Consider the following 23,070-nt stretch of genomic DNA (forward strand, 5'->3'; position numbering starts at 1 on the left):
GGATTCGGGTGTTGACCCGGAGAATCGGCGCTTCACCAGGAGATGTCCGGGTCAAACCCGGAGAGTTCCCAGGTATGCTTATACGTACATATTTAACTTATGAAAATAAAATTCAGAATCCAAACCCAACTCAGTCCAATTGGGCGTGAATTCTGTAGGGTATTCTATAGTCCAAATTAGATTTGTGCATTGGGATTCATTTGAATTTTAACAGAATTTGACAATTTAATTAATTCATAGGAACGACCGAGAATAAGGATGAAATCGAAGCTGAGAACGCCGACGCTGAATTTTAATTTGGAACTGCTTTTTCACTGTCTCTCTGTACCTTCTCAGTCAACCTCTTCAGTGTTCCCATCTCCTTTCTCGCTCCGCTTCTTCTCCGTGGCTGACCCTTTTGCAGAAGTACTCTAAGAAGCCAGAATAATACAGAAGATTTGTCGGAGAAAGAAAAGTGCAGAAACTATTCTCTTTCTCTGCGAATCTATCCGCAACATTCTGGTTTCCGCAAAAGGGCCAAGCCCTCAGGGAGAGGGTGTGCACGGAGGCTTCACCCTTTTGAGGAAGCTCACCGGAAGGCCTGATCAACTGAGCTAGTACCAAGGAGTACCAGGATAGGAAACAGAAGAAGAAGCAACAGAAGAAGCAGGGCTGTGGTAAAGACAGAGATATGGAAGTGGTTGGCAGAGAAGGTAGGCAGGCATCGAGTGTGAGAGTTAGCGTGTATGGTAGCACTCCCAGGAGGTCTGAGTGAACTGCCATCAAAATATGTTGGTTGGACCGCGAGCCAGAAATTACATGTAAAAGAGCTGCATGGAGGATACAAAAGTGTATGTAAAGTGCATTAGAGGTGCTTGGCTGACTACAGATGTTTGGGCTTCAGGGTAATTAACGTAGAACAAAGGGTTTTTTTCTCCATAGTTATTTCTGTAATAATGGCTTAGTGCCAGTTGGAAGATAAAGAAACAAAATATATTAAGCTGGGACAAGCAGAAGCAAAGTCAGCTCTTATATTATCCTTCTTATTGACCGATTTGAAATACCTTAGTTTAAAGGAGAATGCATGTTAAAGTGCTCTGGGTATTTTAGTATGCATAAAAAAAGCACACACCAATTAAACAACTTACCTGAGGTCAAGGCTGCAGCCCTGAAGCCCTCCTTCCTCTCTAGTTTGAGTATTCTTGCCAATCAGTGGCAAGAACCCTTTCCACACATGCACATGGAGGTCTGGATAGACCCTTGCCTGCAGCCTTAGCCGGGCCAGCTCTGGAGCTGACTGGAGGCAAGTATGTTACGTTCATTGAGAATTTGTCCAGCTGAAAGGGCAAATGCATATGGTGGGTGGGAGATTCTGAATGTTTGAGCAGGATAACCAAGCATAACAGCACACCATTATTGAGAAAGTAGGTACCATGTGTATGAAGATTTAGAAGAAAAAAAAATGTGTTGTATAACTTAATTCCTCCACAACGCCAGTTTACTATATCAATGTACAAAATGAAGAAAATCTTCATAACCTATCCAACAAAAAGTTATGGAAACATTGTTTGACAGGAAACCGAATGACTATACTCTACACTGCAACCATTAAATGCACTTTTAACACATATGGTGGCCAAGTGTTCCCTTTGATTTAACATTCTATCCACCTTGAAAATGCATAAAGCCCCCCCCGATGCATTTGCCCTCAGCTCCTTGGCTTGCCATGGCGAAGCACATCTCCTGCGCACAGGCAACATACAGTGGGTATAAAAAGTCTACATACCCCTGTTAAAATGCCAGGTTCTTGTGATGTTAAAGAATAAGACAAAAGATAAAATCATGTGAGAACTTTTTCCACCTTTAATGTGACCTATAACATGAACAATTCAATTGCAAAACAAACTGAAATCTTTGAGGAGGGGCTCACAATAACCACTTTACGAAATGGGAGAAACTGGTGTTGATTTTTTTTTAAAATGTATTGCATCCCTGTTCCAATGGGGTCTAGAAGAAGGAAAAAATAATTATTTTCTTTTAAGAAGTCTCGCTTTGAAAGCTTCATTATAAGAAAACAACATCCAGCCACCTCCTAGTGATGTGAAGACCTCTGTCCAGAATTTGTGAATGGATTTCAGAATGTGTAAGTGGCACCTCCCATCGTTAGCCGTCTACATTTTTCTAACCGCCTGCATACTTTTGGTCAACCACTGTAAAATAAACAGACTTTCCCAAATGTTTTTGTTTTCCGTGACAGCAGTGCAATAACTCATAAAAAGGTATAATACACTAGCCTTTTCAACATTTACACTTATCAGGTTCCAGCTGCAATATTTTGGGACTTAAAACTGGTGTGTTTATAATGATTTTTCTTCCCAATTTATTCCAAATACCCTTGAATTTTGTCAACGAATGTAAGAAGTCACACTGTGACACTCAATATGGAAAAGTTCAAATGAGGGGAGCACTAAAAATAGGTTTACAACATGAAACCTTTAAAATTATGCAACGTGTCATAAAATATACAATAGAAGTGACTTATTCTGTCTCGGGTAATGCGCTTTTAAATATATCTTCCATACCAGCTGGCACAATTATTTATATAAATAATATAATAATGCACCCCCCCAAAAAAAACAAAGTGCCACTAAAAAAAAAAAAAAAAAAAAAAAAAAAAAAAAAAATCTAAAACTGGCGCGGTTTATCCTCCATGGAACCTGCCACATCAAGGTTAACCAAAGAACTTAAGTCCAAGCCAGTATTGTTTTACTTTGTTCATGGTACCGCTTAGAAAAAACAACGCAACAATTTTAGTCTGCCTTGTATATATACTGTATACCGGCGGGATCAGAGGGGCTGTCGGTTATCAGTGCAGCCATTACACCTGTGTCACCCCCCCTTTAACTAGAGACCAGTTACCCAGTGCTAGACTACCTCAGGGCTTCTCCAGCAGAGAGCAGTGAAACACTGCCAGTGGGATTACTATTCTTCAGCACGGAAGGGAAAAGAGCAAATGATTTGTCCAGCTTGGAAATATATGAAGGGGCAGCTGGGTTTACAGCAACGGCTGTATAGCTATATATAATATAACATATATAAAAATGTAACCGGAATTTTTTTAAAAAAGCTCCTTTGTTGCAGAATTTCTATTGATGAACAAGGCGCCGTGCGGCTTCTTCCATTAAAAAAACAGCTTGCTTTGCACATGTTCTCAAGCCACACAAAGCATGAGCATTAGCAAGGGGAGGCAGTTGTTAATGCCAGTTAGGGTTGCTGATGTAAGAAACCTGGGTGGCTTTTCCCATTGTTAGCCATTCACAAACAACCCTCTGCGGTAACACATATAGCACTTGCAAGATCTATATATCGTTTGGATTAATTGAATTATATATCAGAGGGCCAGGTATAAAAACATTGCCTTTATAGCTGTTCTTTGGAGGAACCAGACCTCTCGCTTGGCTCACTGAGCAACATGAGAGCAAAGCCAGACTTGCCTTCCACATAAAGAAAGATGCAAAACAACAGACATAAATTCCCAAAGCAGAGGAGGCATTTTAACTGGCCTGACTCCAGCTCACCTTGATGTGCCGGCCCGAGCCAGGTGTTGGGCTCAAATCCAGCTTTAATTTAGTCAGGTGCATCTCACGCTTCATATTTGGGTGTCCTAAGCAAACTTGTAAAGGGGAATTGCCCGTTTTCTCATTGGCAGGATAATGGAGTATAACGGAGTACTTAGTAACTTGCGACTCGGGTAGTTATTTGAAATAAACCTTACATAAAGTTTTGCAACTACGGACTGGCTTTTCCCAGTGTGGACAACCTGCAGTAAAACGCAGTGTTCGCTACACTACATTATTACATTTTCTGGGCTTTAATGTCAGGAAAGTACTGCCCCATGAAGTTTAGACACCACTTACGTAAAGCAACGTATAGTTGATAAAGCCAAAATATGCAACTTTTTGACAATATGTGTTGTTGGATGTAATTTGCAGCATTCATCGCTCCAACGCGGTGTGATGTAATCAGTGCAGTATATCTCAAAGAGGCTTCAGAAGTAAAAGAGGATTGTGGTTAGGAGTATATAAAGTGCCAACGTTTATATTTATAGGGGTTTGGCCAAAACATTATTGCTTATATAAATAATGCTTTATACAAAAACCCTAAGCATATGGTGGGTGTCCCTGTTTACTATAGGATTTTTGGGTTAAACCTGTACGTTTATGATGAAGGATTGAGTTGGGCTTTGATGCGTCTTGCATTATTAAAATTCCCATAGTGGATGAGCTACACAAGACCATTGTACAGAACAAAGAAACTTAGGAAGCTAGTAGACGTTAAGAAACACACCATGCCAGGTATATTTCATCAGCTGTACAACATACTGAATAAAAGGCATATCTATTTGGTATAGATTAAGAGTTTCACTTATCAAATGTTACAAGCTTAAAAAAAAAAAAAAAAAAAAAAACTCTACATGAATTAATGTTTGGCTCACATACTTCACACAGAAGATATTTGTATGCAGGTTTGGCTTATGTTGTAGCATGAAGACATGTAAACCTGAAGCAAATATTGGAAAGTCCCTAGAAGGGGCTTGGCAGAAAGAAGAATGGGTTTCATCTTGCTGAGCATTTGCACACTTAAAGAATTTGTGTTATTATTTATGAATCACTACGGCAAGATTATTTTTTTTGTATTATATTACCTCAGTGCAGTCCTGCCACGGCTAGCTTTATAATAAAACCAGATACATGCCAGGTAAAACAATGCGTAATGAGCAAGGGCTGCTCCATTAAGCAGGTATTTGCATGATTCATCATCGGGTAGTGTGGACTTGCTTAATTGCGATGAGTAACGTGTCTTTTCCAACAACACAATGCTATTCTTCAAAAAATACTCTGTCTCTGGCATGCAGTTTAAAGGAGAGAAAACCATGAAGTGCGATTACATCCAAATAACGTGCAATTCATATAAATAGGCACATAAGCTACTTATAAAATATTACAGAAATTGCTTATCACTGACTCTATCCATATCCTGCATAAGCTACAAGGTAGACTCATAGAGCTTACAAGGATTAGAGCAAAGGAAAAATATATTAGGATGTTGATCTGCTTCCAATGTGCAATCATGCATTTAGACTTCAAGGAGATGCCTCACAGAGCCGTAGGAAGGGTGAAGCGAGTAAGGCACTCGCCTCTGGTGTAGTTGTAAGGGGTAGCAGAAAGCATGTAAATACGAAGTACCGTATTTGCTTGATTATAAGACAAGGTTTTTTCCAGATTTCTGAAAAATACCCCTCGTCTTATAATCGGGGTCATGTTACAATCAGACCTCAACTAGGTCTGACTATGAAACCAAGATCCAGATCCCCCGCGATGCAGGGGACCTGGATCCTATTGTATCCCCCCCCCAACTTACGGGTGCTTCCGAGTCCCCAGTGCGTAGTCCGGGCAGCGTGTAGAGCTCTATGCGATTCGCATACACAACTTCCCCTGCAGCTGGGATCTCTGACAGACAGGGAAGGTCTGCGCAATGGACGCAGACAACCCCCGCTGCTAAACGCACCTCCTCCCGGCTGCAGCGGAAGTGGTCTACGCGAATCGCGTAGAGCTCTACACGCTACCCGGACTACGCACCGGGGACTCAGAAGCTCTGGTAAGTTTGGAGGAGGGAGGGAGTGTTAAATGGGGGGGCATAAGGCATTTCTGGAGGCAGAGTGCTCTGTGAAATGCCTTTTAACCCCCTTAATGCCACTCTGCCTCCAGAAAAGCCTTTTAACCCTCTGTATGCCACTCTGCCTCCTGAAACGCCTTATACCTCCATATATGCCACTCTGCCCCATAATATGCCTTTTAACCCCTTAAATGCCAGAGTGGTATATAGGGGTATAAGGTAATTCTGGAGGCAGAGTGGCACATAGGGGTCAAAAGGCACATCATGGGGCACAGTGGCATTTAGAGGGTTAAAAGGCATATTATGGGGCACAGTGGCATATAGGGGGTATAAGGCATTTCTGGGGCAGAGTGGCAAGCAAATAAAAACAAAATATTTTTCTCAATCATAGCTTTTATTAAAAAAAAAAAAAATGTTCACAGTTTACATGAATTAATGTTTACTGGTAACACTTTTTTCCTATAGGGTCGTCTTATATTCAGTCTTTTTTCATAAATATTCAGATTTGGGGGGGGGGTCGTCTTATAATCGAGCAAATACGGTAGAGTCGCTACACAGGGCCTGCTCTCCTCGCATATACGCAAAAGTCAAAGCATTCGGGGGCAAGGTGTCTGTACACAGACACCTATGTCCGCCACCCTGCAAGCTCTCTCCAGAGGTGCACTGGATTGCCTGCCCCTGGAGGATCATGGATGTTCCCCTAACCAGCCTAAAATAAAAGGGAGCGCACAGCCTGTTCACAATAACAAAAACACAACATGCTACCTGAAGCTGCTATAGACCACACTTCATGATGCTCAGCCACATATTTTTGTCTGGCAGAGCATCATGTGATCTGTAGCGCACAGCATTTAAATGTATTTACTGCATGTCCCATTATTTAGATAAAATACACTATATGGACAAAAGTATTGTTAGACCTCAACATTACACCAACAGTGCTCTCCAGCATACCAAGACATTTTGGACAATGCTGTGCTTCCAACTTTGTTTCTTGTCCCCCCATTTACTTGAAGGCTTCTATGTATAAAATATTTTTGCCCGTTTTTCTTTTCTTAGCAGCTCCTGCTCCTTATTTTGTGACCGTCTGTTTAAATCATTTTGCCATTTTTTTTTTTTTTACATATGTTCTTAAGGATTTATTTACTCATGAGAATTTATTATATGTCTGTTGATTTAGGTTTTAGATCTGAGGACTCATTTTGTGCTTTATTTAAGGATACCCAATGTAATATATTCATACCTGGGAACTTCTCGGCTCAGACTACCCGGAGCCTTCCCTTGCAGGACGCGGCCAGGACTGCACACGGATGTCGGTGGGCGGACCTGCTGGCGGCAGCAGGAAACACCCCCATTTTAAGTAAAAATGGGCAGGGAGCGGGGCGTGTCAAGACCCTGCTTCCGCGACCCAGAGGATTGGGGTCTTGACCCGGAGAACCGGTGCTCTCCCCGGAGAGTTCCCAGGTATGATTATATTATTTGAATAACTGTTGTATTAGTTCATATATTCTTAGACATTGAAGGCACTTGTATACAATCTTGAGGAACAGTGATATTCAACTAAAAGAGAACCCTCATCACTCATTTATAATGTGAGTAGAAGTGACAGCGTTATAGCAGTAAATTTTTTTCCTTTTTGTTCCTCTAAGTATTCAATTACGGTTACACCTCAGGGATAGATTACCATGAAAAACACAATTTTTTTCCATTTAAAGTTTGTATAAAACCTGAATATATCTTATTTACCGAAGTTTATTTTGTATGCAAGTTACATATGTTTATAAAGCTCATGTAACTGAAATGAACAGTTCTAATATCCCTCGTTATTTAAATAACCTCTAAAAATATAGTAAGGGGGCATTATTTTCTGTTCTTGCATCCGGCGCTAAAGAGCTACAGCTCTGATGCCTCAGATGAAAAACGTCGCCTGAAATTTAAAATTCCTCACTACTACAGTGATCAAACTCTTCTGCCGTACACACCGACAATCCCCATCGTTTCCCTTGGGTCTCCTACTGGAGAGAAAAGTATGCTGCAAACAACACACCTAAAGCCAGTGCTTCCCTGCTACAGGAGAATGTACAGTGAATAGCTTGGGAAAATACACCCTGCTGCTCAGTGTCAACATTCCACCCCCTCTGCCTTACCCAAGGTCTCCAGCAGAAAATCCTTTTTTGTTCTTATCAGTTCAAACAAGAACAATGAATTCCTCTAGCCCTCAAGAATGTGACAAGGTGCCAACAAAGCCATGCAGGATGGTGATGTATGGCCCATACGCTGCAGCTTAAAGGGAAAGTCCCTTGGAAAAATACCTCTTTCCTCATTAAATAGTGCTGTATGCAGTAATGTGGTTTAGCCCTGGAGAAAAGCAGGTTTTCTTTATATTTTGTTCCAATAAAATTCCTTTATTTGCAGGCAAATAGTCATGTGATATTTTCAGTAACTCTCAAAGCCCAGCCACCACACTTGGCTGATCCTTTGTGGTAATGCTACAGAAGTCTTGCTTATCTAATGAAATTCCTTCCCCCACAGACCTCAGGTCATAGGCCCCTATGTGATTAAGATCTACTATTTACAACCGCTCTGCAGCACTTTGACAAAACAAACTGCAAACAAATATGTCATATTTTGACTCATCTGTTTAGAGCACCTGCTGCCATTGTTCTGCACCCCAGTTCCTGTGTTTTCGTTAATCGCCAAGTACCTTGGATTTGTTTCCAAGAGGTATGGCTTTTTGGCTGCAACTCTTCAATGAAGCCCACTTCTGACAAGACTTCCCTGGATAGTAGACGGATATACCAGGGTCCCACTGTTGTCTGCCAATACTGAGCTGGTGGGAATCTTCTGATTGCAAAGGGAAATAAGCATGATGTGTCTTACGTGCCGCACTAAGTTTCCTTGGCCGACCACTGTGTCTACAGTCCTCAACGTTACCGGTTTCTTTGCCTTTCTTCAAAAGAGCTTGGATATAACATCTGGAAACCCCTGTCTGCCTTGACATTTCTGCCTGTGTGAGATCTTATGTCTTGGTGCTATGCTGAGTCTTGCCATGGTATAATCATTCAATCATACACCTAACTATGTGCCTACAGAATCCCTGACTTTGTGCAAGCGTACCTAGAAAAATGGATGCTGTTTTGAAGGAAAAGGGTGGCCACACCAAATATTCATTTGATTTCGATTGTTATTGTGTTCACTCACTTTTTGTTAAATCATAATAGTTTATCTTTAAACATGTCTATTCTTGAAAGCATTACTACTTAACACTATATATTATACAAACAGAGGGAAAAAAAAACAAAAAAAAAACAAAAAAAAAAACACCATAAACTTCACGTGAAAACACAATGATCTGCACGTTCCAGGAGCAGCCGGCAATAAAGCACAGCAGGCTCACCCGATGGCAGTAAACTTTTTATAAAAAATAAATCCTTGTTTATTTATGCAAAAAGAGTTAAGTCATCCTAACATCGCTCAATCGGCTGTACAGACAGGTACCCGAGCAACCTCATAGATATTGTGCATTAAGCAAATAGTCATACACACACACTTTGTAAGAGGTGAACACATGTAGAGATATCTTCAAGTGGCATAATACAAGCACATAGTTAGATGTTACATAAGTTGTAATGATGGTTGACTACCAGCAAAGAGAAAGAACACCTACTACACCACTGATGGTTATCCCAGAATGACCTGAAGGCTGCTGAGCATTTTGGGTATGCATGCATGCCCCCCATAGAGGGAAAAACTGGAGTTAATTTTTTATCTATATAAATATGCATGTTTATATAGACAACTACAGACTACAAAATCGCCACATTTAGCTCATACAGCTTAATAAGCAAGTCACTGAATGCTGTTTGGCCATTTAACACGGTAATATAGCCTTAGTTTTAACATATTCACATTGATTAAAGAATTCCCATCCTTCCATACCACATTTTAATCATCTGTTCAAATTCTTCATTAAGCAACATTGGCATGTGCCAATTTTTATGGAGGTCTTGGTTGTCAAATGGGCTTTATAGAACGTTCTAATTTTTGCCATACCCCATTTATTGCTTAATTAGTTTGACCAGTTCCAACCTCTGCCTCACCTAACACATTTTATTCATTTTCGCAACTTTTATGTCAGCAGTTTAGAAACCCTCTATATAAATGTGTCCCCCTTTTTAACCAATAACCCCACAAACAACCTCAAACGTTAATGATCAGATCTAAGTGTGCTAGGGGTTTACCAGTTTCAGGGCGAGCAATTTTGTATTTAAAAGCTTAACTAGCCTGTGTGATCAATTGTAAAGTTAAAAATGTATTGACCTTGCTATTTGTGCTCAAATATTTGAGCCTCTCTTTGTACATAAAATGAGTCCTATTATTCACCAACATTTCATGAGAAGCTTACCAAAATTCTACACCTTAAAGTGACCAAGTTACTGCTATCCACAAAAAGTTTTGGTTTCTTATATCAATAGACAAATAACGTATCAATATTGTTGGCATCTATAACCAACTGCAATAAAAAAAAAAGCTAGGTTTCCCTTACTTACCATTTAAAAGGATATGCAAGAAAAAAAAATTAAATTGTGATTGGAATTTGCAACAGAAATATTTTTATTTTAAGCGTAAATGTCTTAAATTCAAATAGGTAGCCCTACTGGTGTGCCCATCTCCTTTAGTAGAGTAATCTTAGAACACTTTATTAAACAGTTAAAACAACCCGGATATGAATCTAGTAGTATATTATTCAGCGATTGTCACCACCAATGCTTGGGATCAGAGGCCATTTAAAAATATTTCTCATTTGTAACCGTTAATGGAGCATAATTAAATTCAGAAGTTACTCAACAGGCCCAGCGGCTCTTAATTATAAAATATGTGACATCAATATTAATGCATTTAATAAGCATGCATGGGTAATGAGGACATGATGATTTAGAAAAAAAAAAAGAAAAGAAAACACCACCACAAATTTCGCCGTAAATATGACATGACAAAGTTAGCATGTGGAAGACATAGCAGTAACATAAGAAAAGTCTACCTTACAGAAAGGGTAGTAGAAATGCGGAGTGGATTTTCACTAATGGAATTCAAGAATGCTTCCGATGTACATTTAAAAAAATAAAAAAAAATAAAAAGATATTCTAAGGAGTAACTAAGTAATAGTCTTTCTAGATCTTCCATGTCGATACACTATGCTCGTCACAAATGCTATGCCATGACACATCTGACTTAATTTCTAAACCAATCTCTTAAAGGAACTTCACAGGTTCTAAAACCTGAAATTTCTATTTACCGGTATGAGTTGCAGCTTAAAACGAAAAGCACACTTAAAAAACTTTCACAGGGAAGCCAATTCTCTGCTTCTCTGCAGATTTTGTCTGACTAAACCTATTAGCTTGGATTTGCAGTAACTTCGCAAAAGAAATAAATCATTTTTAACAAGACAGTATATTTTATGTATACCTATTTGGCCCTGAGCTTTTATACTGGTAAAGCCATTGTTAACCTCCACACTGCCAGTTAAAAGCTTAATGAAGACTCATTCCAAAGACTACTAGATTCCAGGTGACCTGACCTTGCCATATATTTTGCAAACAGACAAATGGAATGCTTTGAAGTTTTAATGTTAAAACCTACATTTCATGGAAGATTTTTTTTTTATCTAAGGGACCTGTAGGATTTTAGTTGAAAAGTTCCCTTTTAAATAACATAATAATGGAAAATTGAAGTCATTGATTTGACTTCTAAAAAAACAAAACCCCCACACGTGAACTACATATTCATCTTATGGATAGAGGTAGGATCATCCACCTACTTTGCCCATCTACCCTGGCAATATATTGAAGCAGAATGCTGGGCACCGAGCATGGCAGCCACATAGGAGATGCCATTGGGGTCTGTGCTGCAATTTTACAGCTCAGTCAGGGGGAATCCTCTGATGTTCCTAACCCGGCAGTATGACGGGCCAGTACCTGAACCTATGTCACTGGTGCCCTCTATTGTTAAAAAAGGAGACCCCCCCCAACATCTGAGTACCATAGGGAGTCGCATAGTCAGTAAACAGTATATGGACCCTGCACACACCTCACCAGCACCATATACAGCTAGTAGTGCTAATTGAATAGCTAATTTTTCACACTACATCACATTAGTTACACACATATATAAATGTGTACGCGGACACATGCACCTTTATGTATTAAAAATTACGTATATAAAACCGCATAGTAAAGTTACGTGTACAAGAACAGTTAAAGAACCCGATACTGAAAATATCATAGGCCTCGAATGGTTATATGCCATGACAATATCAGGTTTTATATGCTAAATATTACAAGGTGTCCCCAAAAGGAAGAGAGCATTGGGGTTGTCAATTTTCCTGCCAGGTTGTATTTTGTCTTCTAATGGAGCCAAATAAGGTCTTTAGCCCGATTTACAGTGCAGATGAGGACTGGAATGGAGCATGTGATCTGTCTGAGAGTCACATTTTCCATATACATCAGCTATGAAAACGGCGTGTTGTCATTCATGCATTGTGTATGTAAACTATGTCTAAAACTAGAATAGTAAAAATGAAAAAAGTGAAATAACCACTTAATTTAGATAATTAATGATACAACAACTTATTTAAAGGGAACATTTTAGGTTTCCAAACATAACAGTTAATATGCACCATATTTGATGTATCTTTCTTATAAAACAAAGTCAGAGTCCCAGCAATGTAAACAGAATTGCAAATGTTAGCCTTCCAGTTGTATACGTTACTGATTGATTCAACTGTCTCTAAAGCTTCCTTAAGCTGCAACACATACCTAGTTTGTCTTCAGAATAGCCATAAACATACAAATAAACACTTAATGTGTGAAATGTGTTAAAGTTGTCCGCCTTATCATGGCTTGCACTAGCTTTAAATCCATTATTTTTTTACATTCTTCTTTCTGTAAAAGCCACTGTATGATTTTCGTTACAGTGTCTTTTTTTATGTCCTTTAACGTTGCTGTGATCATGGGAGTTGGGATACCACTTGTTGCAGAGCACCGCCAGGGTTTAATATCATGAGGCTGCAGTTCCTGAAGTATTTTAAATTTGAGAACCTAATGTGAAAGTGCCACTCTGGTGTGCTTTCTTACCTTCAATTGTATGCAAGGTTTCTATACCAGGCTTAATTTTCATTAATTATTTCTATAGTCGCCTGTATATGATCTTCGAATCGTATCTTAGTTTTTCAGATAAACGCATCAAGGTTCAAAAGGGGTTTATTCTCTAAAAGGATAGCCGGCAGAGTTGTGTTAAAGCTCATTCACTTCACTATACATTAGATAAGACACAGCCATGATGAGCTTCTGCTGGAGGATGACAGGTCCTTTATAATCTATAGTTAAATCAGTGAGATTTCTTCATATCCACTGAATTTTACAGGGCCAAATCATCCCTTTGTGCTGGGGAAACCTGGCAGTGTTGGCCCTCTACGAGTGTATTATGAAGTGAGGGAGTAGAAATCACAACTCTCCCTTTAGTGAATAAACTTAAGTGTTTTTGGTGGAGTTTCACAGTACCTAGTTTGGAGCACCCCCTCCCAAAAGCACTAAATATAGAGGAAATAAAAGGCCACTTTGGCCTTTTGTGAAGAGACTCCCTTTGTTTAAAACTCAATAAACCTGGTTTTTATGTAGCCTATAATATCTAAAAGCCCTTCCCAAGAGTCTACTGCACATTCAGATAAACTGACACCATGTCCAAGAACAGCTGGTATATTGAACATCTGTTGATTTGTCAACCTTCAGCAAATAAATGCACTTTCAAGTCTATGTTGTCAACAAAAATTGGGACTCAATTCCACTTGAGTAAATACACAGGATTGTAAGGCTATGCAAAATAAAAATAACCCAACAGGGGCTCATGGCACCCGGGAATTCATAAAATTCAGTGCCAGATTACATGGAGAATACTTATTTTCTGACCTAAAGTGAAGGTACAACCAAGAAGGTTGTTGCATGTGTGCCCAAGCTCCTTAAAGTTAATGAAGTCAGGTACAATTCTTTTATATGATAGGGTGTTTAACTGTTACTTCTCAGACCCATCTGTCAAAGGAATCAGGTCCCTGCTGTAAATCAGCACTGCTGAGCACAGAGAAAGATTTGTGTAAGGGCTTTCATAAACTTTTAGGCACCTACAATTTTTGAATAATCTTATACAAAATATGTTGATGATGTTAATTGCAGATCCACAGTTGTAGCATATTATCCTAATATATGTTAAGATTTCTCTATGTACATGTAGCACGTGAATACAAATGAGAAGCTAAACCAAACGTTAACCAATAAAAATTTCAAAAAAAAAACAAAACGCATACCCATTTTCTGGGACGACCTCTTGGACGTTTTTCACCACTGGCTTCTTCTTTCTGAAACACAAAATATATTTAATTTTAGCCATGATTATCTTTCAGGCTCCCTTTCAGAAGTCACCTTCAGCAGACTCATCGATAATTAGTGTAACAACAAAACAAACTAGAAATCTTATGCTAATGGAACCATCTCAGCAATTAGTCCAGGAAGATGGTAAGGCAGGTGGCTGGGTAATGATTATTCCCAGCCATTAATGTGACCAGCCCCTCAGGACTAAGCAACAAGATGTAACTTATGTAAGGGTTGGGCAGGTCCTACAGATCTTTTAATTTATAGGAACTAAACTACAATGCTTGCACTTAAAATAGAAAAAACACCTAAACACTTAAACCAGAGCATGCAAATAATGATCCAAACAGCATTCACGGACATAGATGTAGCCCATAACATTACGTCTTAAAATCAAAACTATCCAAGATCGTGGTTACGCAACTTTTAAACAGTGGGGACCTAATACACAAAAAAAATAAATAAAAAAATGGCCCAGTGATAAATGTAGGCAGTTTGGTGAAAATATCACCATGAGATAAATAGTTAAATTACAGTCTGCATATAGAACTTACCAGGGAGTAAATATTACAACTTTAGACTTTTAAGTAAGATACACAAAATAGATGCTAACCGTGGCACGTAACTTAGCTGTCATTCATGCTCTACCATTACTCCACTCATGTTGCAGATTTGTGCATCTGCTTGAAGATGGACCTAACTGAATGATACAAGCTAGGCGTTCCTTTAAAAGAACCATTATAGAGACACTAATAGTCTGTGTTGGGGAGGCTGCATGGGATACTCCAGCCATCATATCCACTTTAACGCATGTTGCCTGTCTGGAAAAGTGCTTCCATGTCACTGATTAACTGCTTGAAGCAACTAATCAGTAGCAAGAATCTATAGACCACAGAGGAGGACAGCAGCTGCAACCATCACCTAAGTAAGACTCTGTATTTTGTTTTTGCACACATATTAAAAGTATTCAAAAAAAATTAAAAACAGATCTTTACAAGTATCCTTGGAACAAATGGTTCTGTGAAGGAACCTCCACTGATCTGTTCCTACAGTTTTTTTTATTCTTTTGTGAATTATGTTGATTCATAGACCTCAACTGGCGTTTGCAAGTGAATGACAGTTCAACTGTAGGGTTGTGTAATTAAATTCCACTTTACACTTTATGGAGAAGAGACCCCATTCCCAATATATTCAAGCCTACCCTGAGCCTCAAGATTGTAAGCTTGCGAGCAGGGCTCTCTCCAACTATTGTATCGGTTTGTCTTAGTCTGTCAATTGTCATCTTGTCATACCCCTTGAGTATATGTATTGTATTAAGCACTGTGTAAATTGTTGGCGCTATATAAATAAAAAGATAATGATGATGTTTTAATGACTACTGTACATACCACCTTGTACTGTAAAGTGCATGGTTAGTGGGGTGTAAATAAAAACCAGAATTAATGTACACACATCTGCATTATTAGTCATGTTATCAAGATATAGGTTTAGAAAACCGTTCATTTTTGGAATATATATTTATGGAAATAGGCAACTATTAATCATTTTTCTTTTCAAAAATATTTTTCATATAGATATACTAAAGAATGAGGAAATGCTATAGTTTATGTTTCCCGTTTCAGGAGACACCTGACTTTATAATTTCCTGGCTAGACAGAAGTACACAAGTAAAGTTAAAAGTATCCTCTAACTTGGTTTTCTTAATCCTCATCTACTGTGGTAAAATTAAAACAATACGTAGCACTTCTATGTATTATTTGTCTCATAGTGTTACTGGTAACCTTAGAAACATAGGAGCCTTGTTAAAGAATACAGATCGGTGGTAAAGTAAAATTAAGAGTAATTTAAAGAGCTATTTTAAAGGGGAGAGAAAAACAAACAGATTTAAAAGGCTGCTTTCACTTTCAGAAGTGAACGAAGGAAAAAAGCCACAGAAATGTACAGACACACAGAGTCAACCTCTGGCCAACTGGTGTCAGAACAGACATTTAGGAAGGTGGGCTCTTAACGTGGTACTATATTAGATCTGCAGAAGAGCGATGCAGATGCACTGAAGGGTTAAATCCAATCCAAGCTGAATTACGGTAACAGTTCTAATAAAATGACATAGTAACACGTCAATAATAACAAAAAACACAAAGAAATGAGATTTCCTGGAATAAACTGGTATTTACAGTTACTATGGGATATAAAAAAAGCTAACAATATACCAAGAAAGTTAAAGCAACACCCCTTGTTAACATTACAAAGATTAAAAGGTGTTAAAAACTTAAAAATATATATAAAATAAATAAAATGTTTAACAAACTCAGTAATTACTTTCAGGAATATGCTTTGCCAACCAACTTCCAGATCAACAAAGATTATACAGATTTTATTTTATTTAAAAACACACACAAATGTCATTTAAATTGCAGTGCTTGTTACTGTCCTAACTGTAAGGTCATGCAATGCATGGTATTATTTAAATGTTGTGGGGACATACCTTGGTAGAACTTCCAACATAAAGATTATTAATGGACTTTATTTTGGCTTCTGCTCGTATTTGGTTGGACAGTTGACTATACATGTAGGTTCCATCTAGTTTACAATCACAAGCATGATATTCTGATCTCACATCCACCATGACTCATGTAGGGCCCAAGTATGTGTAAGACCCTTTCGTCTTCTTAAGCCTGAAGGTCATTATATATTATTAAAGAGTTACACTGCTGCAATATCCACATGGCCAACCTATAACAGGTGAGGTATGGGGTATTTTTTTCACTTCCTTCAACAAAAGCAGAAAATGCAGGCTAGTCATAGAAATACATATGATGAATAGTCTGCTTTAAAAAAAATAATAGTAATAATAATAATAATAAATAATGTGACGAGCCGGTCTGCCACGCTTTCAGTGCAATTCATGCAACAACTGCCACCCGACGTCAGTAAACCGTGCTAGGTAGCTTGCACTCAACCCCCTGCATATATAGTATTTGCTCGCATCCAGTGCCCACCGAGATGATATATTTCATTATGTATGTCAATGGGAGACTGTAGGGCTTAAGTGTTGTGCTGCTTAATGCGAAATAAAAGGACGTTTTTCTATTGCATTTAAAAGCAGATCAATTTCTCCCAGACTTTACATTTTGCACCCAGTTTTGCAAATAAACCTTTGTGATGGTGCTTACAGATTAATCAGTACACTAAATAAACCCATGTAGTATTAGTACAGTATTAGTACAGTATTAGTAACCTACTCCTTGTGAATACAACTGGACGTAGCCCTCTTTAAATCCCGTTCACGGGAGACTTTATATAAGATTATTTCTCCTTGGTGAGATATATCTCCGGTTCCGCTAATTTGCTGTGCCTCATTGACAGGTTCAGGCGGCGCTGGTAAAGGGTGAATACAAGGTTAGATAACACGAAGACAGGAAATTAAATCGATATGCTACTTCTACTACTGTACAATGCAGTAAAGATCCCTTATTTTTAAAATTACATTTTTCTAAACTAAAATTACGCTGATTGACATAAGTATACACTTTAGACACTAATAAATTAATCTAGTTATCTTAAAAGCTGTTTGTTGACCCTATGTGTTAAAGTAGAATGAATATGCACAAAAGATGGTGGCATGTTTCTGCAAAATATTACTTTTTAAGGGTTATTCCTCATAGTGAAAACATATCAGCATGTGTCCAAAAATACATAATAAAGGTTTTGGAGTGATGAGAAAAATCTGATTTTTTGTTAATTTCAGATGAAAACATTCATGCTTTCAAATTGCAGATGTATAAATATTCCAAATTGCTTATTACATTTGACTTTATAACATGTTGCTTTTGCATATTCAGTATAAACACACACTGGGGAGTTATAGATTATGAAATCTACTATTAAGCATGTGACCAAGGTGTGATGCAGTTCTGATAAAACGGTTTTATTTAGTAATTGATCATTTTATATGCACTATAACCACCTGTGCTTTTATCACATTTACCTACAATACATTGTGAGGATCAAGGTCCTATTCCATTTACCATTGATAAACCACAATTTTTCACATAATAGGTAATATATTTTTATGAGCGAGGTCAAGAAATTAGCAGTCTTCATTTGGTCCATGGGTCAGGAGGTACAGACTCAAAAGACCAAACTCAGTTTTGTTTGCTAACATTTATGTGAAACAGGGCATTCGCCTTTTTGACCTTGCACAGTGTGTAGATAATGAGGACTCCATTATAACCATGCACAATAGACCAAAGGTGAATGTGTGGGATTATACAGGCAACCTCAGATGACTCAACATATTTATTCTAGAATACCTGGGCATGCCTTCCCATGTAGAAGCGCTCCTCATACTAAACTTTACCAATAATGTTTAAACGAACACAATGGAAAATGGACCGCCTAATCGGATCATTACAGCTTAGCCTGTATAACTGAACTTAATGCATTTAAGTGAAAAGTGTTCAATAATTGATTCATTTTCACAAGTTTAACAAATAATCCACTAACAGGAGTAGAAGGAAAAAAAAAGCAATGATTGTGGGAGGTTGTTTTGTTTAGACTGGCTACACAAACATGACATTTAACATGATTATATTAGCGAGTGGAAGCACTCAGATAATACACAACCCTTAGTGGAATGTGGAAAGGGAAAAGAAAGAAGTTTCCCCATAAGATGAAAGTGATAAGGCAAGGAGGATTACCCCAATCAGGCAAAGTCATTTTAATGGCCTATTTTGTTTCTAAAAACATACAAATTGACCTATCTAAATAGATATTCTGCATAAACAAAGGTGTGTTTTCATAAACGGTTCATGTAAATTTAACACAATTACAATTAAACAGAAAACACTGGTACACCTACTACCAAATAATCATGCATCATTAAAGCATATTCCTATTCTGCATGAATATTAGCCTGTTAAAAAAACAGTGCTAGAACTATTAATCACGAGCCATTCTACTGATTAAATTTAGCCAAGGTGACACCGGAGTCAAAGTTTGATCCCAGCTCATTCCCATCATTATACATCAATTGGGGATCATGATAACATGGTCAAAACATTAAGTAAGAACTATGATTAGCAGTCTTATCAAAGTTATGAAGTTATGTTAGGACTGTCAAGTTTCACACAGAAAATTCTCCAATGTGCACATGTTGTGAAATACACCAAGGTCTGTTGATTTAAACCAAAACTTAAATTTGTGAGAGCAAAGAAACATGCACGCTACAAATTAAAAATAAACCAAACAAAGCACGTTAAAATGCGATTTGTTAACTGATACAAAGATTCCCTCAATATTTTTAAATTTCCCAAGTGTTCATTTATGAACAAATTTGTACATTTGCTGGGTGGGTAACAAAAAGGTGCAATATTATCCAACACTTTGTGACGTCACTGGAATGCACTGGTGTGTGCATGAATAAGACAGACCACACACACATTATTCTATAACAATCGTTTTCAGCTTCATTACTTAAAAATGGTTTCAGGGATCACATAACCTAAATTAAGACGTTAATAAAAGCTATTTACCAAAGGAAAAAAAAAAAGTTTTATTTACTTACACAGTGATAATGACATTTTGATCCACATATTATATAAAGTAACTAACATTCAGACACTTAAATTTCAAACTTGATTTAGCATTCATTTAATAACACCTCACTCTCCAGATTTAACGCAGGATCTTAAATGTCCTTTGAGTATTTGTAAAGCAGAACAGATCAGGAGCCATGCCTGGTACTGTGATGGGTAAGCAGTTATCTACATTTAGTGTGTTTAACTTGCACACATATATAAGAAGCATTATTATGTTGCCTATTAACATTTGCACAGCTAATGAGCATAAAGTATGCTAAATTAGTAAACTTGAAATACACGAAAAACTAGAAGTATTTGTAATTTGGGGACCAGCAAAGTATATACTAAAAATAGTATTAAAGGTACAACAACATGCGCCAGTGTGTATATCATATCTTGTAATAAACATTTCAACCAGGAATTCTGGTCTTTCACCCAATATAATGAATGCGACAAAACAATTTTTTTTCTACTGAATGAAAACAAAGTAGTACCCAAATTCTCAAACTACAGATAAACTGCTTACAATCCACAAACCTGAAATAAGATCAGCTTTACATATTTATAGAAAATGTTTGATGTAAAAAGGTATTACATGCCTCATTACCAAAATATGCTTGTTTTAAAAGATACCAAATATTATAACCTCTTTCTCAAAATAACTCCTTTTAACAAATACAACTAGTTTGTGCTTAATGCATGCAAATGACACCCAATTCTTCATGTCCAGTGAATTATATTTAACTGTTTGATAACTAGAAAGGGTGAAAACCGTGAGAAGACCCTTATGAAACAGGGAGGGCAAAGAAAACCCATGTAGGAAATATGGGGTTAAAAGGGAATCATAAAACATACACACACTTTGGCCACACATTCAGCATGGTTCCTGTACATGGCATGCTAACCTCACCTTTTGTGCGGATTTGGAGGGACTTTTGTTTTTGCTTCCCTTAGGTCTTCCTCTGGGTCTTTTCGGAGAGGGTTCCCCAGCTGCTGGCTCCTAAACACAGAATACAATTTCATATAGTGGAAGGAATTTAAAATAGGAATTAAAATCCTGCTCTGTCCAAATAAAACCTACATTTTTATTCTGCATATGATATAGTATAGTATTAAAACCCTACCCTGCAACATATGTAACCAATGTACAAATCCAATGATCTACAGGAAAAGAAAACATTTACAGTGCTGGAAAAGGTAATAAAAAGTTAAGTTCTGCACTTACAAATTCAGGCGTTAAAAAGTGACGTAATACTTTGCCATGTGTGTTCATATAATATTTCTATATTAACGCCTAGCCTGATTTAATACTTACAAAATGTTACTTATTTGCATTTGACGGTTTAATATCAAAAACACACATGAACTAATGAAAAGCAATGCTTGTGTGAATCAGTCACAAGAGTGCACAACACACTATTCACTATATGATGCTCTATTTTACATATAACAAGCAGCTCACCCTCAGCTATACATTATATTCAGTTACCAGCGCCTAGTCTACAGTTAGACATGAAGCAGACTTAGGGAACCCCATTACTTATTTTATTTTTATTATTTTTTTTTATTATTTATAACTTACAATGAGCTTGTATAATGAAACACGTGGAATGTGGTTTTGGCAGAACATAATATATTTATCAAACATACATACAATATAATACTTAGGCTGACTAATGCAGATTGAACCCCCTAGGTTGTTGTGAATGCCTTATCACATTTTAAAGCAATATAAAGGCGTCTGCATTCATAAGAAAAGCCAGATCAGTACAAAGAGTCATTAAGTTGTTAAACACCTCAAGCCATGGCTATTAATAAAACCACATCTTCATTAAAACGCTTTTACAAATATCAGGTGATCTGAATTTTTTTTTCTTTTAAATACGGGTTAAATAATATCTCCCCGGTAACGTCGCAAGCAAAATACATCAGATCAAAAACACGAACCGCTCCAACACATTAAAACGCAATGCAAGGGTTAACTTTTGATATGAATTCACATGCGACCCCCTGTTTGTACACAGAAATAAACCGGACTATATATTCCAAATGCACGTCAATGAATAGAGTTCGCCGTGTAGCGTATAGGCTGTGAGGAGACTGCCAGGAAGGAATAGCCTATTGTTTTGAACTCGGTTGGCTGAGCTATAAGCGTGGCTGGTCGGTACAATATAACAATGAGAGCCCCGCTTCCCTATGGATCAGAGCAGCCCTTCCCGGGCACCGTGTGTCTGCGCAAAGTTACCCCGGCGCAGACTTACTGGTTGAGAAGCCCGGAGGCTGGGAGCCGGGGGCATATCAGGTCGGTGTCTGCTCTCCACATTCTTGTCTGTGCCGCCGGCATCGACAACCCCCCCTCACCCCCACCTCCTCCCTCCCCAGTAGCGGTAGAAGCCCCGCTGTGTGCGGCTGGACCTCCCGAGAGCCCTGACTCCCACCGTGTGCCCCCATGTGCCGGTTCCGTGCCGCACAGGTCTCCGTGGACTGTATGAATGAGAATACACCAGGGTGCACGAGGGGGCTCATTGTGTGTGGCAAACCGCGCCTGGATGTGGAAGCGAGCGCATTTAATGAAATGTAGGATGGGGATGCGGTACTGACTTTCTGCGGTTTCCGGGGTCTCCCTCGTCCCCTCTTCGGTGACTGCGATGGGGATGCAGGTTGCTCCACCGAGGTGGACTGGCGGGCTCCTTCCCTTGAGCTCATGGTGAGTGCTCAGCCCAGCGATCTGCTGCTGCACCTTGAGGGATCCACACGAGGAGCCGCCGCCGCACCGGACGTCCTGAGGCTGCTGCTGCTGCTGCTACTACTGCTGCCAAAGCGAGAGAAGGGAAAGAGGAGGAGAGCGAGGGGGATCTCCTCTAATATTCTGATCAACTACTCAAGAGGGGGGCTTCAGCAACAATACAAAATAAGAAGCAGACTGGTAGTCCTTAAACGATGCCGGCTCCTGTACCAAGTATTAGGTCTGATCGCTGGGATCGAGAGGGGGATACAGAGTGATCAATATCGGACTTGACCGGATTAGGACAAATTAGGTCACAGGGCACTAGAGGTAACCAGTGACACAACTTTCCTGCATTGGATCCACGGCTCCGCGTTAGCACATATAAGTATAGCTGTATGCCCACACGTGTGTGTGATTTGGGGGGTAAGGGAGGTCTTGTGTTTGTGTGAGTAGGGCATGTGATACAAGTCCAGCCCACGGATTAAAGTGGGACGGGAAAAAAAAACCGAAAAAAAACACCTTTACCCGTGGGTGGAAAATATAGGAGGAGGCAGGGCGAAGGACCCAGCGATCAGTGGCTGGAAACGAGCCAGATATAACAGAAATACAGCAGCACTGGGGAGAGAATACATCGAGAAAAACTCACGTGGCTAGCGGAGTTAAAGTACAGTGGCCCCGCTCCAAG

At 38.7% G+C, this 23,070-nt stretch overlaps 1 protein-coding gene across 1 annotated transcript in view; it reads right to left on the minus strand.

Annotated features, from left to right (window-relative positions):
• HMGA2 (high mobility group AT-hook 2) overlaps nt 1-22,703 on the minus strand; it is a 40,034-nt gene extending 17,331 nt beyond the window's left edge. The window contains exons 1-3 of the mRNA XM_053462047.1: nt 22,259-22,703; nt 20,568-20,657; nt 14,012-14,062 (exon numbers count right to left, since the gene is read on the minus strand). Of these exons, the coding sequence (XP_053318022.1) occupies nt 14,012-14,062; nt 20,568-20,657; nt 22,259-22,363 (246 nt within the window). The 5' untranslated portion in view covers nt 22,364-22,703. The remainder of the gene's footprint in view (nt 1-14,011; nt 14,063-20,567; nt 20,658-22,258) is intronic.
• Between the last annotated feature and the right edge of the window lie 367 nt (nt 22,704-23,070).

Source organism: Spea bombifrons, chromosome 4, assembly GCF_027358695.1.
Source record: "Spea bombifrons isolate aSpeBom1 chromosome 4, aSpeBom1.2.pri, whole genome shotgun sequence".
In the NCBI taxonomy this organism is placed as follows: Eukaryota; Metazoa; Chordata; class Amphibia; order Anura; family Pelobatidae; genus Spea; species Spea bombifrons.